Source organism: Pleurodeles waltl, chromosome 3_1 (genome assembly GCF_031143425.1).
Source record: "Pleurodeles waltl isolate 20211129_DDA chromosome 3_1, aPleWal1.hap1.20221129, whole genome shotgun sequence".
Taxonomy (NCBI): domain Eukaryota; kingdom Metazoa; phylum Chordata; class Amphibia; order Caudata; family Salamandridae; genus Pleurodeles; species Pleurodeles waltl.
This window is the reverse complement of record NC_090440.1, coordinates 164,764,219-164,782,253: the sequence shown is the minus strand read 5'-3', so window position 1 is coordinate 164,782,253 and position 18,035 is coordinate 164,764,219. Positions and strand designations below refer to the sequence as shown.

The 18,035-nt window shown below is 44.2% G+C and overlaps 1 protein-coding gene across 12 annotated transcripts in view; it reads right to left on the bottom strand.

The window, feature by feature from the left end:
- The window catches only part of HERC1 (HECT and RLD domain containing E3 ubiquitin protein ligase family member 1), a 1,155,039-nt gene that overhangs the window by 561,991 nt on the left and 575,013 nt on the right, over positions 1 to 18,035 (bottom strand). For 11 of the 12 annotated variants that reach the window (XM_069222059.1, XM_069222062.1, XM_069222061.1 and 8 more), the window contains exon 38: positions 5,108 to 5,883. In XM_069222059.1, coding sequence (XP_069078160.1) covers positions 5,108 to 5,883 — 776 coding nt within the window. The remainder of the gene's footprint in view (positions 1 to 5,107; positions 5,884 to 18,035) is intronic. The other variant, XM_069222068.1, reaches the window with a different exon arrangement.

The following is an 18,035-nucleotide window of genomic DNA, read 5'->3' as shown; positions in this document are numbered from 1 at the left end:
TCTGTAAAAAAAACAAAATCTGGTGGATACTATATCTATCTGTAAATTCCTCACCATCCCTCCCTCTTCCCCACTGGATGGCTGTGTCTACCAATATTTCTGTGTTTTGTATTCTTCTTGTTATTTAAAACTGCACCTTCTCAATAAGATGTTGGTTTTATCTGTTCTCCTCTAAGACGGGCTAAAAATGCATGGTACCTAACATTAGCACGCTGACAAGGTGCTTTATGGCTCCAATGAAGTCACAGAGCACTGTGTGTGATCTTGTGATGAAGCCGCCGCTCCTTCCAGTGTGAGAGAGCATCTTAAAGTTTCCAGATCGAGATTGACGCCTGGGAAATTCAAAAGGGGAGAAATCTGCAGGTTGATAAAGTATCTACCACAAAAAGTGTTATCAAAAGTAAGTAATTAGTTTTTTTGTGGATGGGATTCTAAAGAAGGGATTGCAAGAATTAAGAGTAACAGAATCACCATGAAGACAATTTTGCCTTACTGTATCTCTCAGCTCTCCCTTCTATCTGATGTGTTAGAAAAAATGACTTCACAGCTCAAAAAACGTGAAGCTGTGAAGACCACATATATCCAACTAGGCTTTAAGCAAATAAACTGAGAATCGTCAGGGACTAGTCAGTGAAAACCAATGATGCTACCTTTGCTTTCTAGCCATGAGCAAGTAGCCTGGACTCATAATAATATGAGGTCCAGTAAAAGGCTACCCACCTAGCAAGAGACCTTAGCAGCCTTGTGCCGGGAGTAACACCACCACACGTGTCAAAGAAATTCTCAATAGGTTTGAAGAGATTCATTTTAACGGGGTAAACCATCAGAGCTCTAGAGACATCCAGAATACTTAGAGTATTTTCAGCCTAAATAGTGTGGGAGTCTAGATCAAATGATCGGAAAGACATGTTCTGAATTTAAATGGATCTCATGTAACATTTTCAGAACAAAGAAATAGACCACACACAGGACTTCTTAGGTTGGTGGAAGAAAATGTATGGCCCTCTGGAGCAAACAGCCATACGGTTGCCAATATTTCTGTCATAAGTGATTGTTAACAAAAAAAATCTAGTTTTGAAGTTAGCAAATCTACGTCCCAATCAGCTGTGGGCTAAAAAGCCTTCCACGTAAGGAAGACAAAACCATATTTTAAGTTTTACTGATGAGCAGGATCAATAATGAGAAGAATAAAGATGGAAGCATCAACATGATGACATACTACTTCATTTGCCTAGAATATTATTACAAAAAGTGCAAAGAAATATGCTACAAAGTTTAAGTAATGTTTAGAGCAACCAACATTAATACACAATATAACATGACAAAAGATCAGCAATTTACATTATGCGCTGTTTGTTGGCAAGCTCCTTCCTAGCAGCACACGGATGCAGTTTGCCTCGGATAAATCCAAAGGCATGTAAGATATTTTTTTTCAGATACCAGACTCTCTACCAATTGATGGACGAGTGAAGACAAAGATGATTCAGCACCTGAGGAAGAAACATACTTGCTCTTCAGGAGAAGTCGTCCTTTAGCACTTATTTGGCAATGCTGAAGGACCGCCTGAATGTCATACGAATTCTAGTGAAATAGGAAAAACGAAAACAAAGCATCCGGAAACATTCATCACCAGTACTGAAGGAAAGCATACGCACTATACCTTTCCTCCAATTAATAAAAACATATGCAAACTTTGGGCACTGAACATTGTTTTCAGCGGCAAAATAATCTAACTGAGGAAAACCCTGGGTCCAGAAGATGGGCATTACTACGTCACTATTGATTTCCCACGATTGCCTTCTTCTTACGACGGAACACTAGAAGTATGTTGTTGCCTAAACCAGACTGATATCTGAACCACTCAACACACAATGAGCTCCTTGTAGTTAATTTAAAAAGAACCTAGCATTGGAGTTGGCAATAAGGACATGAAGAACTAATCTCTCAGGAGAGGGAAAAAATGTCAGACCTGGAAAAGTCTTCCTGGGCTCCAGAGGGCTGATGTACAACTCAGTGCCTTGAGGCCAGCATCCATGAGGCTTTGGAAACACAAAGTGAAAGTACTAGCCAAAGAGTACCCTAAGATTAAACTGGGTATAAAAGCAAGAGCCTGTATACAAGAACCCTTCAATCAGGTTGAGATTTAAATCCAGCATTGAAGGGTCTCCAAGACCTAATTAGGAAAATAAATCTATCTTCTTAAGAATCATTAAACTGTGTGCAGTTATTTTCCTAGATTATTCAACTTTACTCAGCAGGACCACATGAATCAGAAGAAAAGTCATAGCAGCTTACAGAGGGTTGTATCAACAATATTGGTAAAGATTGTGGGAAAAGAATGTCTATCACGCCAACATATATTGAGAAAGATATCTGAAGAGCCACACTACTTTGAATATTTGATGGCACACTTGTCTGGTGAAACAGGGTTTCAATATTCTGTGGAAGTGTTGTACATGATGAGTGATAATTAGGAGACTGGTATTTGTGGCTAGATTTAGAACTCTTATAAAAGTTATTTGCAACACAAAGGTGTGGAGGGCTGAGTCTGGAGGGATACAATGTGGCTGGTGGATAAATCAGGATCACATTATTTTGGTTGTAGGTAACACAGGAGGAAATGTAAACCTCAGGATGATAAAGTCGAGTTTCCTGTTGCACTCATTAAGTGAGTGGACAAATATAATATATTAGGGGAAACCTGCTGTTCCGTGGTGAGGAAGGGTTGGAAAGGATTTTACATGTGTTTTCCTTTGGTGGCTGTCTGGAACAAGGAGCCGGAAGGCGGAAGGAAAGCACCAACGTTTCACGATAGAAGGTACGGAACACATGATACGGAACACAAAACAATTTCCCCAAATATGGATAATTAAGTGCCCTGATAAAGTGATAAAAAAGCATAATGTTACATCTCGAAAGTAATATATTATATTTGTCTATTATTTTCATCTAACAAAACTCTCAGATACAAATTCAGAATAAGACACAACACTCTTCCAAACCAATATATGGACCAATAGGAAGTCAGCAAGAGTGGGAAATGATGAGTCATAGAAATATGAACATAATAACTTGAAAAAAATATGTAGATGTAAATAAAACAGGAGTTATTATGGGCTCAAAACAAATGAGAATACAAACTTTGGACACAAGATACATAAGTAACTTAGCTGGAGCATTAGAATAAGAGTTGATTAGAGTTAAGGCAAATAAGTAGGCTGAAGGTTCAAAAGAATGATAAATGTTTCATGAATAAAATATATAAGGCAAACATACTTCATGCTTTGAGGCTGAGGGTGAATCATAACAGACTTGTAAACTGAAATGAGAGAAGATTACGGTGGCACTGGACATTATAGTTTCAGTATGTAAGATTGGCACTCCCGGTAGCGGGACTGTAGAACGGACATATGAACGTACACCCCGAGCAGATTCAAAGACACCATTCATCCTCTTGATCAAGGGCATGCAGACATTGTGCGACTGTCAACTTTTTGAACTTCTTCTTTCTGAGCACTGAGTTAAGCAACCCATTGTCTGGAATTCAGCCCCAGGACTCTAGCCTCCTTGGGGACTAGAAAGTCTCTCGGGTAGCATCCCTTTACTCACTATGCTCTGAGTACTATTTCAATTGAACCCTCTCAGACCAACATCAGCACCTTCCTGGAGAGGATACAGGGAAGGTCTGAGTATACCTCTTTGGCAATCAGGGGAACATGAGGGGGAGTCCAGAAGAGAAAAGGTATAAGCCAACTTGGATAAATTGTGGGACCCAATGATTTAACATGATCAATGGCCACTGCTGTAGGCAAAGTTGACTACTGACTCCAAACAGCAGTGGCTGTACACTTTATGATAACTAAAGCTGTGCTGATGTGTTGCCTGGCGGAAGAAGAGGAAGAGGGCTGATGCTGCTGTACCTTACCCTTAGCACCTCCTGAGCCCCTAGTGCCATCAAAAGGCTGCTAAGGCTACTGGATGGGGTGCAAAGGCTGATGCTGACAAAATATCAAGCTCCCAGTTTAGTCTCTAAACCTCCTGTACTGCAAAAGAACTGGCTGGCTGGAGAAAACAACCCTTGTATTCTAAGGCTGCATTAGCTCTCTGACTGAAAAGCCTACCCCCTTAAGAGGAAATTTTATACAGGAAACTTGGATGTCCCTGGAAGATCAGGTGTAGCTCATGCATATGTGTTGTTTGGTGACACTAGTTCCCCTAGCAGAGCCAGGAACTAAGATATTCCTGGCAAATTGCAGCCAAACTTAACTGTTTGAGCGAAGGAATTATGAAAGCCCTCTCGAAGTGAGACAAACCCTCACATGCTATGTCCCATAGAGAATGAAACTTTATTGTTCCTTGCATCAATACATTTATACTCTTCTATAAAAAAGGAAGCAATGTCAGGAAACGAGTCCAGAGGAGAAACAGAATAGTGACAGAAGGCAACTGATGACACACAGGAGCTACTGCAAGAAATTCTGGGCCCAGTCTGATGCCTAGGAGATTAACAAAGTGAGGAATCTGTATTAGAAGCATACCAGAAAAACATCTGCAATATGAAATGGGGAAAAGCTACACTTATGGTTCTATCTTTTCTTTTGATCACTCTCAATAAATCAGTGTACCACCTGTACTAAACAGTCTCTCTGACTAGCAAACTCACTCTCGTACTCTTAGGACGTCTATATTACTTTGTATATATTAGCTTCTGTCTGTTGTATTTTTTCAAACCGCAGCATCTGTTCCATTGCTGAATAGTGAGGAAAAACAGATTTAGAAGTAAAAAACAAGAAATAGCTGGTCAGAGAACCAAGAGAACAAGCTCTGCTTCAGATAAACCCGCTCATATCATCCCTTTTCCATGTGCCCACAATTCTACGTTCACAACCCAATACTCAAATTAACATACTAGCAGCCTGCTTGGTTGTCACTAACTAATGAATCATAACGTGTAACTGATTCATAACGGTGCTTTTGCAGGTGTAAATTTGTCTATTACCTCGTACACTAAAAATTTGCTGGTTCATGAATCATGAGCCACATTAACAGTAACAAAAAGCAGTCTAGTTCAACTATGTAATGAAGCTTAACAATTATGTAAATTTACCTTGCTTGATTCTGCCACCAAACTGGTCCTCCAGCAGTCCATGAACTACTAGCTTGTATATAATGGCTTGCGCTCGCTCCAGGTCTGCCAGTCCCAGTGCTCTCTTTATTGGTGATCGCATGACAGCCCTTTTAACCATGTGACGCATAAGGAATTGAAGAGCAGCTCGCATTTCAACATCTTCATGGACAACTGGAGAGCTGGCACAGTCAGAATTGTGACCGTTTTCCGCAAGGGCCTTTGGTATTAGTAACAATTCAGCATATTTGCTGCAACTTAGCAGTGCACTAAGTGATTTCATTGCCCCCAGGTAAATATAGGATAACTGCACTGCTCGGTTTTCAGATTGCACAATATCATGGTTTCTTAAGGTGTGTTCATGATTTTTTCGTTTCCCTTCCATGGGAAGATGTGGGACCTCAACACCCAGGGGTGCTGCATCTAAGGAAAATGAAGCTATTTCACTTTCAAGTTTGGAAGTTGTTGTGCAGTTTCCTCTGGCCTCCTCAAAACCAGACCCAGGACGGAGGTCACATGCAAACTCGCCCTCTGTCTTCTGCTCTGCGTCACATTTCTCCTCAGACTCATGTCTGTGTTTCTTATCATGTCGCTTGGTGGTCGGCTTACCCAGGTCCTCATGTATGCCAGTGAGAAAGGTTAGGTCCAGTAGCACAGAAGCAGTTAGCCCACGGAATCTTGAGACATCAAAGGGCATCGGCTCACATGGCTCCAGGTTATACAACGGTGTGTCACTAGGCGACCAAAAAGTTGGGAAGCTTTAATAAAGATCAGAATGACACAGGAAGAGGCAAGTGAGGGATAGACAAGAGGAAAGTACCGGAAATAATGAAACACATTCAGAAGCAATAATGACAAATGATAACCAAATTAAGAAGCTTACAGGAACCAGAATCAAAGAAAAGAAAATTAGCTCACATAGTGAAAACAAGATAAAGTGACACAAAAGTAGAACAGATATTTCGGTATATATATATATATACATACATTATACATACATATATACATTACTTTAGTACCTTCTTAAATGAAATATGCTAGAATGGATCCTACCTGTGAATCTGCAAAGTGTTCTAAGCATTAAGTTAAAGTTTAAGGCAATTACACATTTTGGGAAATAGGGCACAGGCATACTACAGGCCCAGCAACATAAAATATTAACAGCGTACTCAGGTATATACTTTAAGACTTTAAAACAGGAAGATAAATTAGTTTTGATACCTAAATTATCATCAACCTGTTGCACTGTTGTATCACAGTAAACTACCATTGTGAAGCACATGTTCCTCCTCCCACTTATAAGCTTAAAACAATTACTAGCTCCTAGAAAAAACCTAGATGACTTTTTCACAAAACTCAAACTGCCAAAAGGTAGTTGCCTTCCTTTACCCGGGATTCATGGCACTGTGGGGAAATGCTATCTTCAGTCTTTTTGTGCTATGCCAAACAGGACCCAGCATGCTCGTGTTTATATACTTTTTTCCCCTAAGTTAGCCTTTTTTCCCCTCAAACATTTTTTAACATGCTCTAACTTTGACATTCTTTGCTTTTATGAAATAAGGTCTGCAAATGCTCAGACCTTACACACCAGGGTTACTAATGGGAAATTCAGTATCATGCAGAGGGCCACCCCCACTCGGCCCTAGAACATGATGTGCAGAATCAACAAAAACGTTAAAATATATTTTATATATATATATATATATGGAAAATGTCACTTACCCAGTGTACATCTGTTTGTAGCATTAGTCGCGGCAGATTCACATGCTGTGCACATCGCGCCATCTGGTGTTGGGCTCGGAGTGTTACAAGTTGTTTTTCTTCGAAGAAGTCTTTTTTCGACTCACGAGACCGAGGGACTCCTCCCATTTCGAATCCATTGCGCATGGGTGTCGACTCCATCTTAGATTGTTTTCCCCGCAGAGGGTGAGGTAGGAGTTGTGTATGCTAGTAATAGTGCCCATGCAATGGAGTGAATACGTATATACATAATGAAGTTTAAAGTAATATATTTACAAATTTACAAATGTTCAAGATCAACTTCTAAATGGCTACAGGCTCCCGGGGAGGCGGGTGGGCGCATGTGAATCTGCAGCGACTAATGCCACGAACAGATGTACACTGGGTAAGTGACATTTTCCGTTCGATGGCATGTGTAGCTGCAGATACACATGCTGTGCATAGACTAGTAAGCAGTTATCTCCCCAAAAGCGGTGGTTCAGCCTGTAGGAGTTGAAGTTGTTTGAAATAATGTTCGTAGTACAGCTTGACCTACTGTGGCTTGTTGTGCCGTTAACACATCTACACAGTAGTGTTTGGTAAATGTATGAGGCGTAGACCATGTTGCTGCCTTACATATTTCGTTCATTGGAATATTTCCTAGAAAGGCCATGGTAGCACCTTTTTTTCTGGTTGAGTGTGCCTTTGGTGTAATAGGCAGCTCTCTCTTTGCTTTAAGATAGCAGGTTTGAATACACTTAACTATCCATCTAGCAATGCCTTGTTTAGAAATTGGATTCCCTGTATGAGATTTTTGGAAAGCAATAAATAGTTGTTTTGTTTTTCAAATTAGTTTTGTTCTGTCAATATAGTACATTAGTGCTCTCTTGATGTCTAATGTATGCAGTGCTCTTTCAGCTACAGAATCTGGCTGTGGGAAGAACACTGGTAATTCTACCGTTTGATTCAAGTGGAACGGTGAGATCACTTTTGGTAAAAATTTTGGATTTGTCCGTAGAACTACTTTATGCTTGGGTATTTGAATAAATGGTTCTTGTATGGTAAATGCTTGAATTTCACTCACTCTTCTTAGAGATGTGATGGCAATCAAAAATGCAACTTTCCATGTTAAATATTGCATTTCACAAGAGTGCATGGGCTCAAAAGGTGGACCCATGAGTCGTGTTAAGACAATGTTGAGGTTCCATGAAGGAACTGGTGGTGTTCGTGGTGGTATAATTCTCTTTAGGCCTTCCATAAATGCTTTTATGACTGGTATCTTTAATAATGAAGTTGAGTGCGTAATTTGCAGGTAGGCTGAAATTGCTGTCAGATGTATCTTTATTGAAGAGAAAGCTAGCTTTGACTTTTGCAATTGTAGTAAGTATCCTACTATATCTTTGGCAGATGCGTGTAAGGGTTGAATTTGATTATTATGGCAGTAATAAACAAATCTTTTCCACTTATTTGCATAGCAGTGTCTAGTGGTAGGTTTCCTAGCTTGTCTTATGACCTCCATACATTCTTGTGTGAGGTCTAAGTGTCCGAATTCTAGGATTTCAGGAGCCAAATTGCTAGATTCAGCGATGCTGGATTTGGATGCCTGATCTGTTGTTTGTGTTGTGTTAACAGATCTGGTCTGTTTGGTAGTTTGACATGAGGTACTACTGAGAGGTCTAATAGTGTTGTGTACCAAGGTTGTCTTGCCCATGTCGGTGCTATTAGTATGAGTTTGGGTTTGTTTTGACTCAATTTGTTTACTAGATATGGAAGGAGTGGGAGAGGGGGAAAAGCGTAAGCAAATATCCCTGACCAGCTCATCCATAACGCATTGCCCTGAGACTGATCTTGTGGGTACCTGGATGCAAAGTTTTGGCATTTTGAGTTTTCTTTTGTTGCAAATAGATCTATTTGTGGTGTTCCCCACATTTGGAAGTAAGTGTTTAGTATTTGGGGGTGAATCTCCCATTCGTGGATCTGTTGGTGATCCCGAGAGAGATTGTCTGCTAACTGGTTCTGAATTCCTGGAATAAATTGTGCTATTAGGCGAATGTGGTTGTGAATTGCCCAATGCCATATTTTCTGTGTTAGGAGACACAACTGTGTCGAGTGTGTGCCTCCCTGTTTGTTTAGGTAATACATTGTTGTCATGTTGTCTGTTTTGACAAGAATGTGTTTGTGTCTTATTATGGGTTGAAATGCTTTGAGCGCTAGAAATACCGCTAACAGTTCTAAGTGATTTATGTGAAACTGTTTTTGCTGTATGTCCCATTGTCCTTGGATGCTGTGTTGATTGAGGTGTGCTCCCCACCCTATCATGGAAGCATCTGTTGTTATTACGTATTGTGGCACTGGGTCTTGGAAAGGCCGCCCTTGGTTTAAATTTATACTGTTCCACCATTGAAGCGAGATGTATGTTTGGCGGTCTATCAACACCAGATCTAGAAGCTGACCCTGTGCTTGTGACCATTGTGATGCTAGGCACTGTTGTAAGGGCTGCATGTGCAACCTTGAGTTTGGGACAATGGCTATGCATGAAGACATCATGCCTAGTAGTTTCATCACCAGTTTGACTTGTATCTTTTGATTTGGATACATGGTCTGTATCACACTGTGAAATGTGTGAACTCTTTGTGGACTTGGAGTGGCAATCCCTTTTGCTGTGTTGATTGTTGCTCCTAAGTATTGCTGTGTTTGACACGGCAGAAGGTGTGACTTTGTGTAGTTGATTGAGAAACCTAGTTTGTGGAGGATTTCTATGACATATTTTGTGTGTTGTGAACACCGTCTTAGCGTGTTGGTTTTGATTAACCAATCGTCTAGGTACGGGAACACATGTATTTGCTGCCTTCTGATATGTGCAGCTACTACTGCTAGGCATTTTGTAAAAACTCTTGGTGCAGTTGTTATTCCGAATGGCAGCACTTTGAATTGGTAATGTATCCCTTGGAATACAAACCTTAGGTACTTTCTGTGTGAAGGATGTATTGGTATATGGAAATATGCATCCTTTAGGTCTAGTGTTGTCATGTAGTCTTGTTTGAACAGTGGGATTACGTCTTGTAATGTAACCATGTGAAAGTGATCTGATTTGATGTAGGTATTTAATGTTCTGAGATCTAGTATAGGTCTCAGACTCTTGTCTTTTTTGGGTATCAGAAAGTACAGGGAGTAAACTCCTGTGTTTATTTGTTGTTTTGGTACTAACTCTATTGCTTCTTTTTGTAGCAATGCCTGAACTTCTAGTCCTAGAAGATCTATATGTTGTTTTGACATATTGTGTGTTTTCGGTGGGATGTTTGGAGGGAATTTGAGAAATTCTATGCAATAACCATGCTGGATAATTGCTAAGACCCAAGTGTCTGTTGTTATTTCCTCCCAATGTTTGTATAACTTGGTTAGTCTCCCCCCCACAGGTGTTATGTGTTGGGGATTTGTGACCTTGAAGTCACTGCTTGTTTGGAGGAGTTTTGGGACTTTGGAACTTTCCTCTATTCCTTTGAAATTGTCCCCATCTATATTGTCCCCGAAAACCTCCCCGCTGATACTGGCTCTGGTAAGTGGGCTTTGTTTGTGAGGTTGTGGCTTCTGTGGTTTGCCCTCGAAACCCCCCTCGAAATTGTGTCTTTCGAAATGTGCCTCTGCTCTGTGGGGAGTAGAGTGCGCCCATGGCTTTGGCCGTGTCAGTGTCTTTCTTAAGTTTTTCGATTGCAGTGTCCACCTCCAGCCCAAACAACTGCTGTCCGTTGAATGGCATATTCAGCACAGCTTGCTGTATCTCTGGTTTAAATCCTGATGTACGCAGCCATGCATGTCTCCTTATTGTTACAGCTGTTGACAGTTCTAGCAGCTGTGTCTGCAGCATCCATTGCTGACCGTATCTGATTATTGGAGATACCCTGTCCTTCTTCTACTACTTGCTGCGCTCTTTTTTGGAACTCCTTGGGTAAATGTTCAATAAGGTGTTGCATCTCATTCCAATGGGCCTTATCATATCTGGCTTGCAAAGCTTGCGAATTTGCAATACGCCACTGGTTTGCTGCCTGTGCCGCCACCCTTTTGCCTGCAGCATCGAATTTTCGACTTTCTTTATCTGGAGGTGGTGCATCTCCTGAAGTATGAGAGTTGGCTCTTTTGCGTGCTGCTCCCACTACAACAGAGACTGGTGTTAGCTGTTGTGTAATGTACACTGGGTCTGTTGGTGGCGGTTTATATTTTTTATCTACTCTTGGAGTAATGGCTCTCCCTTTAACAGGCTCCTCAAACACTTGTTTGGAGTGTTTTAGCATTCCGGGTAGCATAGGAAGACTCTGATATTGGCTGTGTGTGGACGACAGTGTATTAAAAAGAAAGTCGTCTTCAATGGGCTCTGAATGAAGGCTGACATTATCAAATGCAGCTGCTCTCGACACCACCTGTGCGTAGCCTGTACTATCCTCTGGTGGCGATGGTTTAGCTGGATAGCATTCTGGACTATTATCTGACACTGGTGCGTCATAAAGGTCCCATGCGTCAGGGTCATCTTGACTCATTCCTGTATGAGTTGGGGATTGCATCATTGGTGGAGTGGCTACCGGTGATGGTTGCGGAGAGTGATGTGGGGATGGTGGCGGTGTTACTTGTTTAGCCACCTTTGCGTGTGGCTGTTTGTCTTTGTCTTGGAAGGCAAGCTTGCGTTTCATTTTGACTGGAGGAAGAGTGCTGATCTTCCCTGTATCTTTTTGAATAAAGAGCCGTCTTTGTGTGTGATCTGGCTCTATTGCCTGTAATTCCTGTCCAAATCTATGTGTCTTCATTTGTGTGGACAGTCCTTGTTCCTCAGTGTAGGAACTTGTTTTCGGTTCCGAGGCCGGATATTTCGGTACCGAAACCTTTTCGGCTGCTTTTTTCGGCTCCGACGAAACCTTTTTTACTTTCGGCGTCGTGCTCTCTCGGTGCCGACCCGTTTCGGTGCCGCTGTCTCGGTGCCGAATCTTCTCTGAGCCACTATCTCGGGCCCGAGATTGCTGTGTGCCGGTATCTCGACCGGAGTAGGATGACTTCGACACCAGCTCGCCCTTTTTCGGTGCCGATGAACGGTCACCTACTTTTCGGGTTAAGCCATGGCCTGTTGGCGGTGGCGTCCCCTGGGCTTTAGCGCTTTTCTCGTGAGTTCTTGGTTTCGATGTCTTACTCACGGTTTTCGGCGTTTCCTCGGGATCGATCTCCTAAGAGTCCGACTCCTGGGTGGAGAATGTTTCTTCCTCCTCCTCGAAACGCTCTTGTCCTGTCGGCGCCGACGCCATTTGCAGTCTTCTTGCTCTTCGGTCCCTGAGTGTCTTCCTGGACCGAAACGCTCGACAGGCCTCACAAGTATCCTTCTTGTGTTCTGGTGACAAACACAAGTTACAGACCAGGTGTTGATCTGTATATGGATACTTGTTATGGCATTTTGGACAGAAGCGGAATGGGGTCCGTTCCATCAGCCTTGAAGAGACACGTGGCCGGGCCGACCAGGCCCCGACGGGGATGGAAGAAAACCCCGAAGGGCCACCGGAGCTCTTCTTAATTCGGTGTCGATCTGTTGTAACTAACCCGATACCGAACGCAAACAATACCGACGATTTTTCCGAGATTCTAACTAACTTTCCGACCCGAAACACGGAGCGAAAAGGAACACGTCCGAACCCGATGGCGGAAAAAAAACAATCTAAGATGGAGTCGACGCCCATGCGCAATGGAGTCGAAATGGGAGGAGTCCCTCGGTCTCGTGACTCGAAAAAAGACTTCTTCGAAGAAAAAAAACTTGTAACACTCCGAGCCCAACACCAGATGGCGGGATGTGCACAGCATGTGTATCTGTTGCTACACATGCCATCGAACATATATATATATATATACACACACACACACACCATACTTCTTGACAGACATAGGAGGATACAATACCCTGGGTTTAAGCACTGGTGTACAATACCTGTAATATTCCAGGATTGTACACATAAAATGCATGGGGGACAAAACTGCTGGATTTATCCCTCAATTCTATCCACATCCCCATCCCCTGCAGTGATGTCATCCAATTAATGTTATGAGACATATAAATGAGATTCATCTTTGTAACATCAGACAGCTAATCAACCTCCTCAAAGCGTGTAGGTTCAGTAATATTTTCAGATAGGCAGCAGAAGACTTGATCACATTATTTGTGGACATGAGATTCTGGCCTTAAGTTCCTCTCCACAGAGGCAAAGGCAATATTAGCTTGGGAATGGATTGTACGACGAAACAACGACTTTAAAAACAACTACTGCCTTAACAACGAGGTCGGAACACCGACCTCGTTGCTACTTCTAATGATTTTCCCACGAATGCCTTAACGACGATATTTCGTTGTAAAGGCATTCCTGATAAAAGCATTAGTAATAGGCACCATTCACCTTACATCCCTCACCCCACCCCCCATCCCAAAACCTAAAACGCCCCACCCCCCCAACCCCACCCCAAAACAAAAAAAAAAACCCTGACCCCCCACCCCCTCCCCAAAACCAAAAACGCCCCACCCCCTCAACCCCACCCCAAAACCTAAAACCCCCTGACCTCCCACCCCCTCCCCAAAACCAAAAACGCCCTGACCCCCAACCCCACCCCAAATCCTAAAACCCCCTGACCCCCACCCCCTCCCCAAAACCAAAAACGCCCCACCCCCCCAACCCCACCCCAAAACCTAAAACCCCCTAATCCCCCACCGCCTCCCCAAAACCAAAACTCCCTAACCCCCCACCCCTCCCCAAAACCCCCACCCCCCCAACCCCACCACAAAACCTAAAACCCCCTAACCCCCCACCCCCTCCCCAAAACCAAAAATGCCCCACCCCAAAACCTAAAACCCCCTGACCCCCCACCACCTCCCCAAAACCAAAAACGCCCCACCCCCCCAACCCCAACCCAAAACAAAAAAAAACCCTAACTCCCGACCCCAAAACCAAAAACGCCCCACCCCCCCAACCCCACCCCAAAACCTAAAACCCCCTAACCCCCCACCCCCTCCCCAAAACCAAAAACTCCCCACCCCCCAACCCAAAACCTAAAAACCCCCACCACCTCCCCAAAACCTAAACCCACCACTTACCTTCGACAACTCCCTTCTTTGTACCTTAACCACGCATGTTCGTTGTTCAGAACATACGTAGTTAAGGCACAAAAAAAGGAGTCGTGGTTAAAAAAAGCGTTGTTGCGCTTTCGTTAACCACGACTTTCGTAAAAAAAAAGTCGTAAAAAAGGATGTTTCCCTTGGGAATGTAAGGAGGCAGTCTGAGAGCTTAGTATACTCTGCTGCAGACACAGATTGACCTCTTAGAGAGGTATGAAATTATTAACCTCTTTGCTAGAGTTGGTTTGCGCATTAACCCCTACTGGGTCACATTTCAACTGCCAATCAATTTAGGAGGTATAGTTCTGAAATCAATGCTAAGCAGACCTTTCTCACGTACCAGACCCAATGTATCTCTTTCTTGATCATGGATTCCTGAGTCTCGGTGTGTAGACTCCCTGGCTAACTTTGGCACATCCACCATATACACTAGTGTTGGAACATTGCACTCAATGGACATGCATTCCCTCTGAAATGGGACTCTGGAATTTAAGGATCTACACCCTCCCCCTACACCATACCCCAACCCTATTCCACTGCAAAACATCTGAGTATTTATAAAACCTGTCCTTGGTTCATTACACAGCACCAACCAGTTCATCCACAACCTCTCACAACACCACTTACACAGTCATTGATCAACTTACTTAGCTCACCACACAACTGCTCGCTTCCCCATCCACAGCTTTCTCAAAAACTAATCACTTCAATACTTCTCAATAAAATAGTTATTGAAAGGACAACACATGCCCTGTTATTTCCAACAATAAGTGGCAAACACCAAGATGTATGTAGCATCCATACCTGCCCTTTGTAACAGCTGAAAACTACAAAAATTACAGAAATTATTGCATTGCTTGGGTAATGCCCTGCTTTGAACTTTCTTAGAAGGACTAGTACTTGAACTGGTGTAACACTTACTCTATGGTGGACTCTAGGACTGCATGGTTACCCCAGAATACAGAGTTGTGTGGTTGCAGAACTGGTAGGATCCTGTTGGAGGTGCGATCAAGAACCTCAACCGAGATGATGCTCGTATTCCAACAACCCATCTGCGTTGGTTGTGACAGGGGGAGGTATAGGGGCAGGCATAGGGACAGACCATACAGGACAGCTTGGCTTCACAAAACAAATAAGACATAACTAGAATCCAAAACAGAATATTTAAGTCAAGATTTGAATCACAGCTTTTGATCCAGGAGACACAGGTCGGTGTAGGAGTGTAGCCATTTTGGCACGGTTACTCCTCCACTTTTTGCCTGATATTGAAGCTGACTTGACTGAGTGTGCGCCGAGATCCTGTTAATTAGGCCCCAGCACCAGTGTTATTTTCCTAACTGTACCATTGTTTCCACAATTGGCACACCTCTGGCATACAGCTAAGTCCCTTGTAAAAGGTACCAGTGGTACCAAGGGCTCTGTGGCCAGGGAAGGTCCCTAAGCTCTGCAGCATGTAGTATGCCTTCTTAAGGGACCCCCTCACTAAACACATGCACACTGCCATTGAAGCTTATGTGTGCTGGGGGGGGGAGAAAACGGTAAAGTCAATATCCCTCTCTGGGTGCCATGCCTACCAACCACCTCCTGTGGCATAGGTAAATCACCTTACAGCCCTAAGGCAGGGTGCACTTTATCACAGGTGAGGTATGAGCTGAATGGGCAATATGCCCCTGCAGTGTCGAAGTCCATTCTTACACATTGTAAGTGTAGTGTGGCCATACTGAGTACATGGGCTGTGAGTTTGTCATTGCTAACTCTACAGCTGTAGGAAAGTACCCACTTTTTGGCATGGTTAACCCCACCGTTTGCCTGCTATTAGTGTGCTTAGACTGCTTTAACTGGGATCCTGCAAACCAATACCCCAGTGATTGTGCTCTCTAAATGTGGTTGCCTAGGACCTTTGTGCCCTCCACAATTGGCATACTGGTGTCCTCTTATAAGTCCCTAGTATATGGTACTTAGGTACCCAGGGCATTGGGACACCAGGGGTCCTCCATGCTCTGCAGAATGTATTGTGCCACCCATGGGAGTGCATGCAAAATGTGTCTGCAGGCCTGCCATTGCAGCCTGCGTGAAAAAGGTTCATGCACCCTTTCACCACAGGTCACTGCAAGTCAACCCTGTGGTAGGCCCTCCTAGCCCGGAGGGCAGGGTGCAGGTCCCTGTGTGAGGGCCCATCTGCATGAGCAGAGGTGCCCCCACGAACTCCAGCTTCATTGCACAGGACTTCGTAAGTACAGGGAAGTTATTTTACCTGTCTACTGAACCTGTATCCAGCTACATAATGCTAACTCCGAACCTGGGAATGTTTGGTATCCAACATGCCAGAATCATACCCCAATACTTTTGCCAGTATTGGTTGTATCATCTCATGCATTCTCGGGGCTCCTTAGAGGACCTACTACCCTCCCCCCCAGTATTGCTCCAACCAGTCTTCTAGGGTTTTCTGGGCAGCCCATGCTGCTGCCACCCCTCAGACAAGTTTCTGCCCTCCTGCTGCTTGACTGGCTCAAGCAGGACAAGGCAGAACAAAGGATTTCCTGTGGTAGAGGGAGGTAACAACCTCTCTCTTGGAAATAGGTGTTACAAAGCTTGGGAGGGATAGCCTCCCCAAGCCACCGGTTTGCTTTGAAGGGCACATTTGGTGACCTCCTTGCATAAACCGGTCTGCACCAGCTCGAGGACCCCCGGTCCCTGCTCTGGCACAAAACTGAACGAAGAAAAGGGGACAGACCACTCCCATGTCCATCATCACCCCAGGGGTGCCCAGAGCTCCTCCAGGTTGCCACTTGATTCTGCTATCTTGAAACCAAGATGTGCAGAGGCCCCTGGGAATATCTGAATGGTCAGGTCAGGCAGGTGACATCAGAGATCCCTCCTGACAGGTGGTCACCTTGCAAGGTGACCAAAACCTCCTTTTAGGGCAATTTAAGGACTCCCTCGAGGGTGGGTCTCCAGATTCCACGTGCAAGACTTCACCAGGATTCCTCTGCATCGTTTACTTCTACTTCTGGCCACTGGAACCGCAACTGGACTCTTCAGGAACCAACAAGATTGCAACTCCTGGCACGACATCGCCTTGCAACATTGGTTCTCCAGCTCCTTCCAGCAACTGCAACATTTCCCCAGCTGTGTGTCATCTGGGGTCAGCGAGACTTCAGCCTGCACCAAGAAGCAAGAAGGAATCTCCCTTGGCGTGAATGAGTCAATCCCCTGCATCTACAGATAACTACAGCAATGACGTCCGGCTACGTGGATCTGCTCTCCTCCGGAACTGAGTGCATCCTGCATTACAGGTGGTGGTCTGGAGTAGTCCCCTTGGTCCTCTCTCCCCGCTGTCCATTTTGGGAGATGGTGAGTCCTTGCCTCTCTTTGCCGGACAGCACTCCTGGACATAGCAAGTCTTGCAGCTACTAAGGCTTGTTGTCTCCTGCTCCAATGGATCTTCAGGCCCTGAGTAGCCCCGGCCTCCAGCACTTCAACGTGCCAAGAACAGTCTCCTCTTTGCTGCTCCAGCGACGTGGGACTCCTCTCTAGGTGTTCTGATTGGGCCCCACTGTGACTTACTGTGCCTGCTGCCAGTGGGTTACCTGTGGGGGCTTCAACTGCTTCTGCTGGCTCTCCTAATTGCGGATGGTCAGCCCGGACTTCCCTCCAAGGGTCGAGTTCCTTGGACCTTGCTGGTCCTCTTCAGCCTTGCAACTCTTCTTTTGCTTCTTCTAGCGTTTGCCAAGGCTTGTTGGTGGTTTTCCTAAACCACTGATTATCTGCAACCAGACGACCGACTTGGGACACCATCTGCACTGCTCTAAGGTCTCCTCTTCAGCTCCTGGGCTCCGCAGCTAGTCTTCTCCTTCCCCCGTCGACCCGGATCTTCATCCACAGAAGGGTGGGTAGTGGCTCCTGACCCCACTCTCTATTGCAGGTACTCTTCTTCCAGAAACCACCTTTGGTTTCTTCTTGTCTGGTCCTGTTTTTGCGCAATCCATTTTCAAAGTCCTCTTGTTAGTCCTTGGGAAAACCAGGTACTTACCTCTGCTCTCCTGGTCACTGGGAACA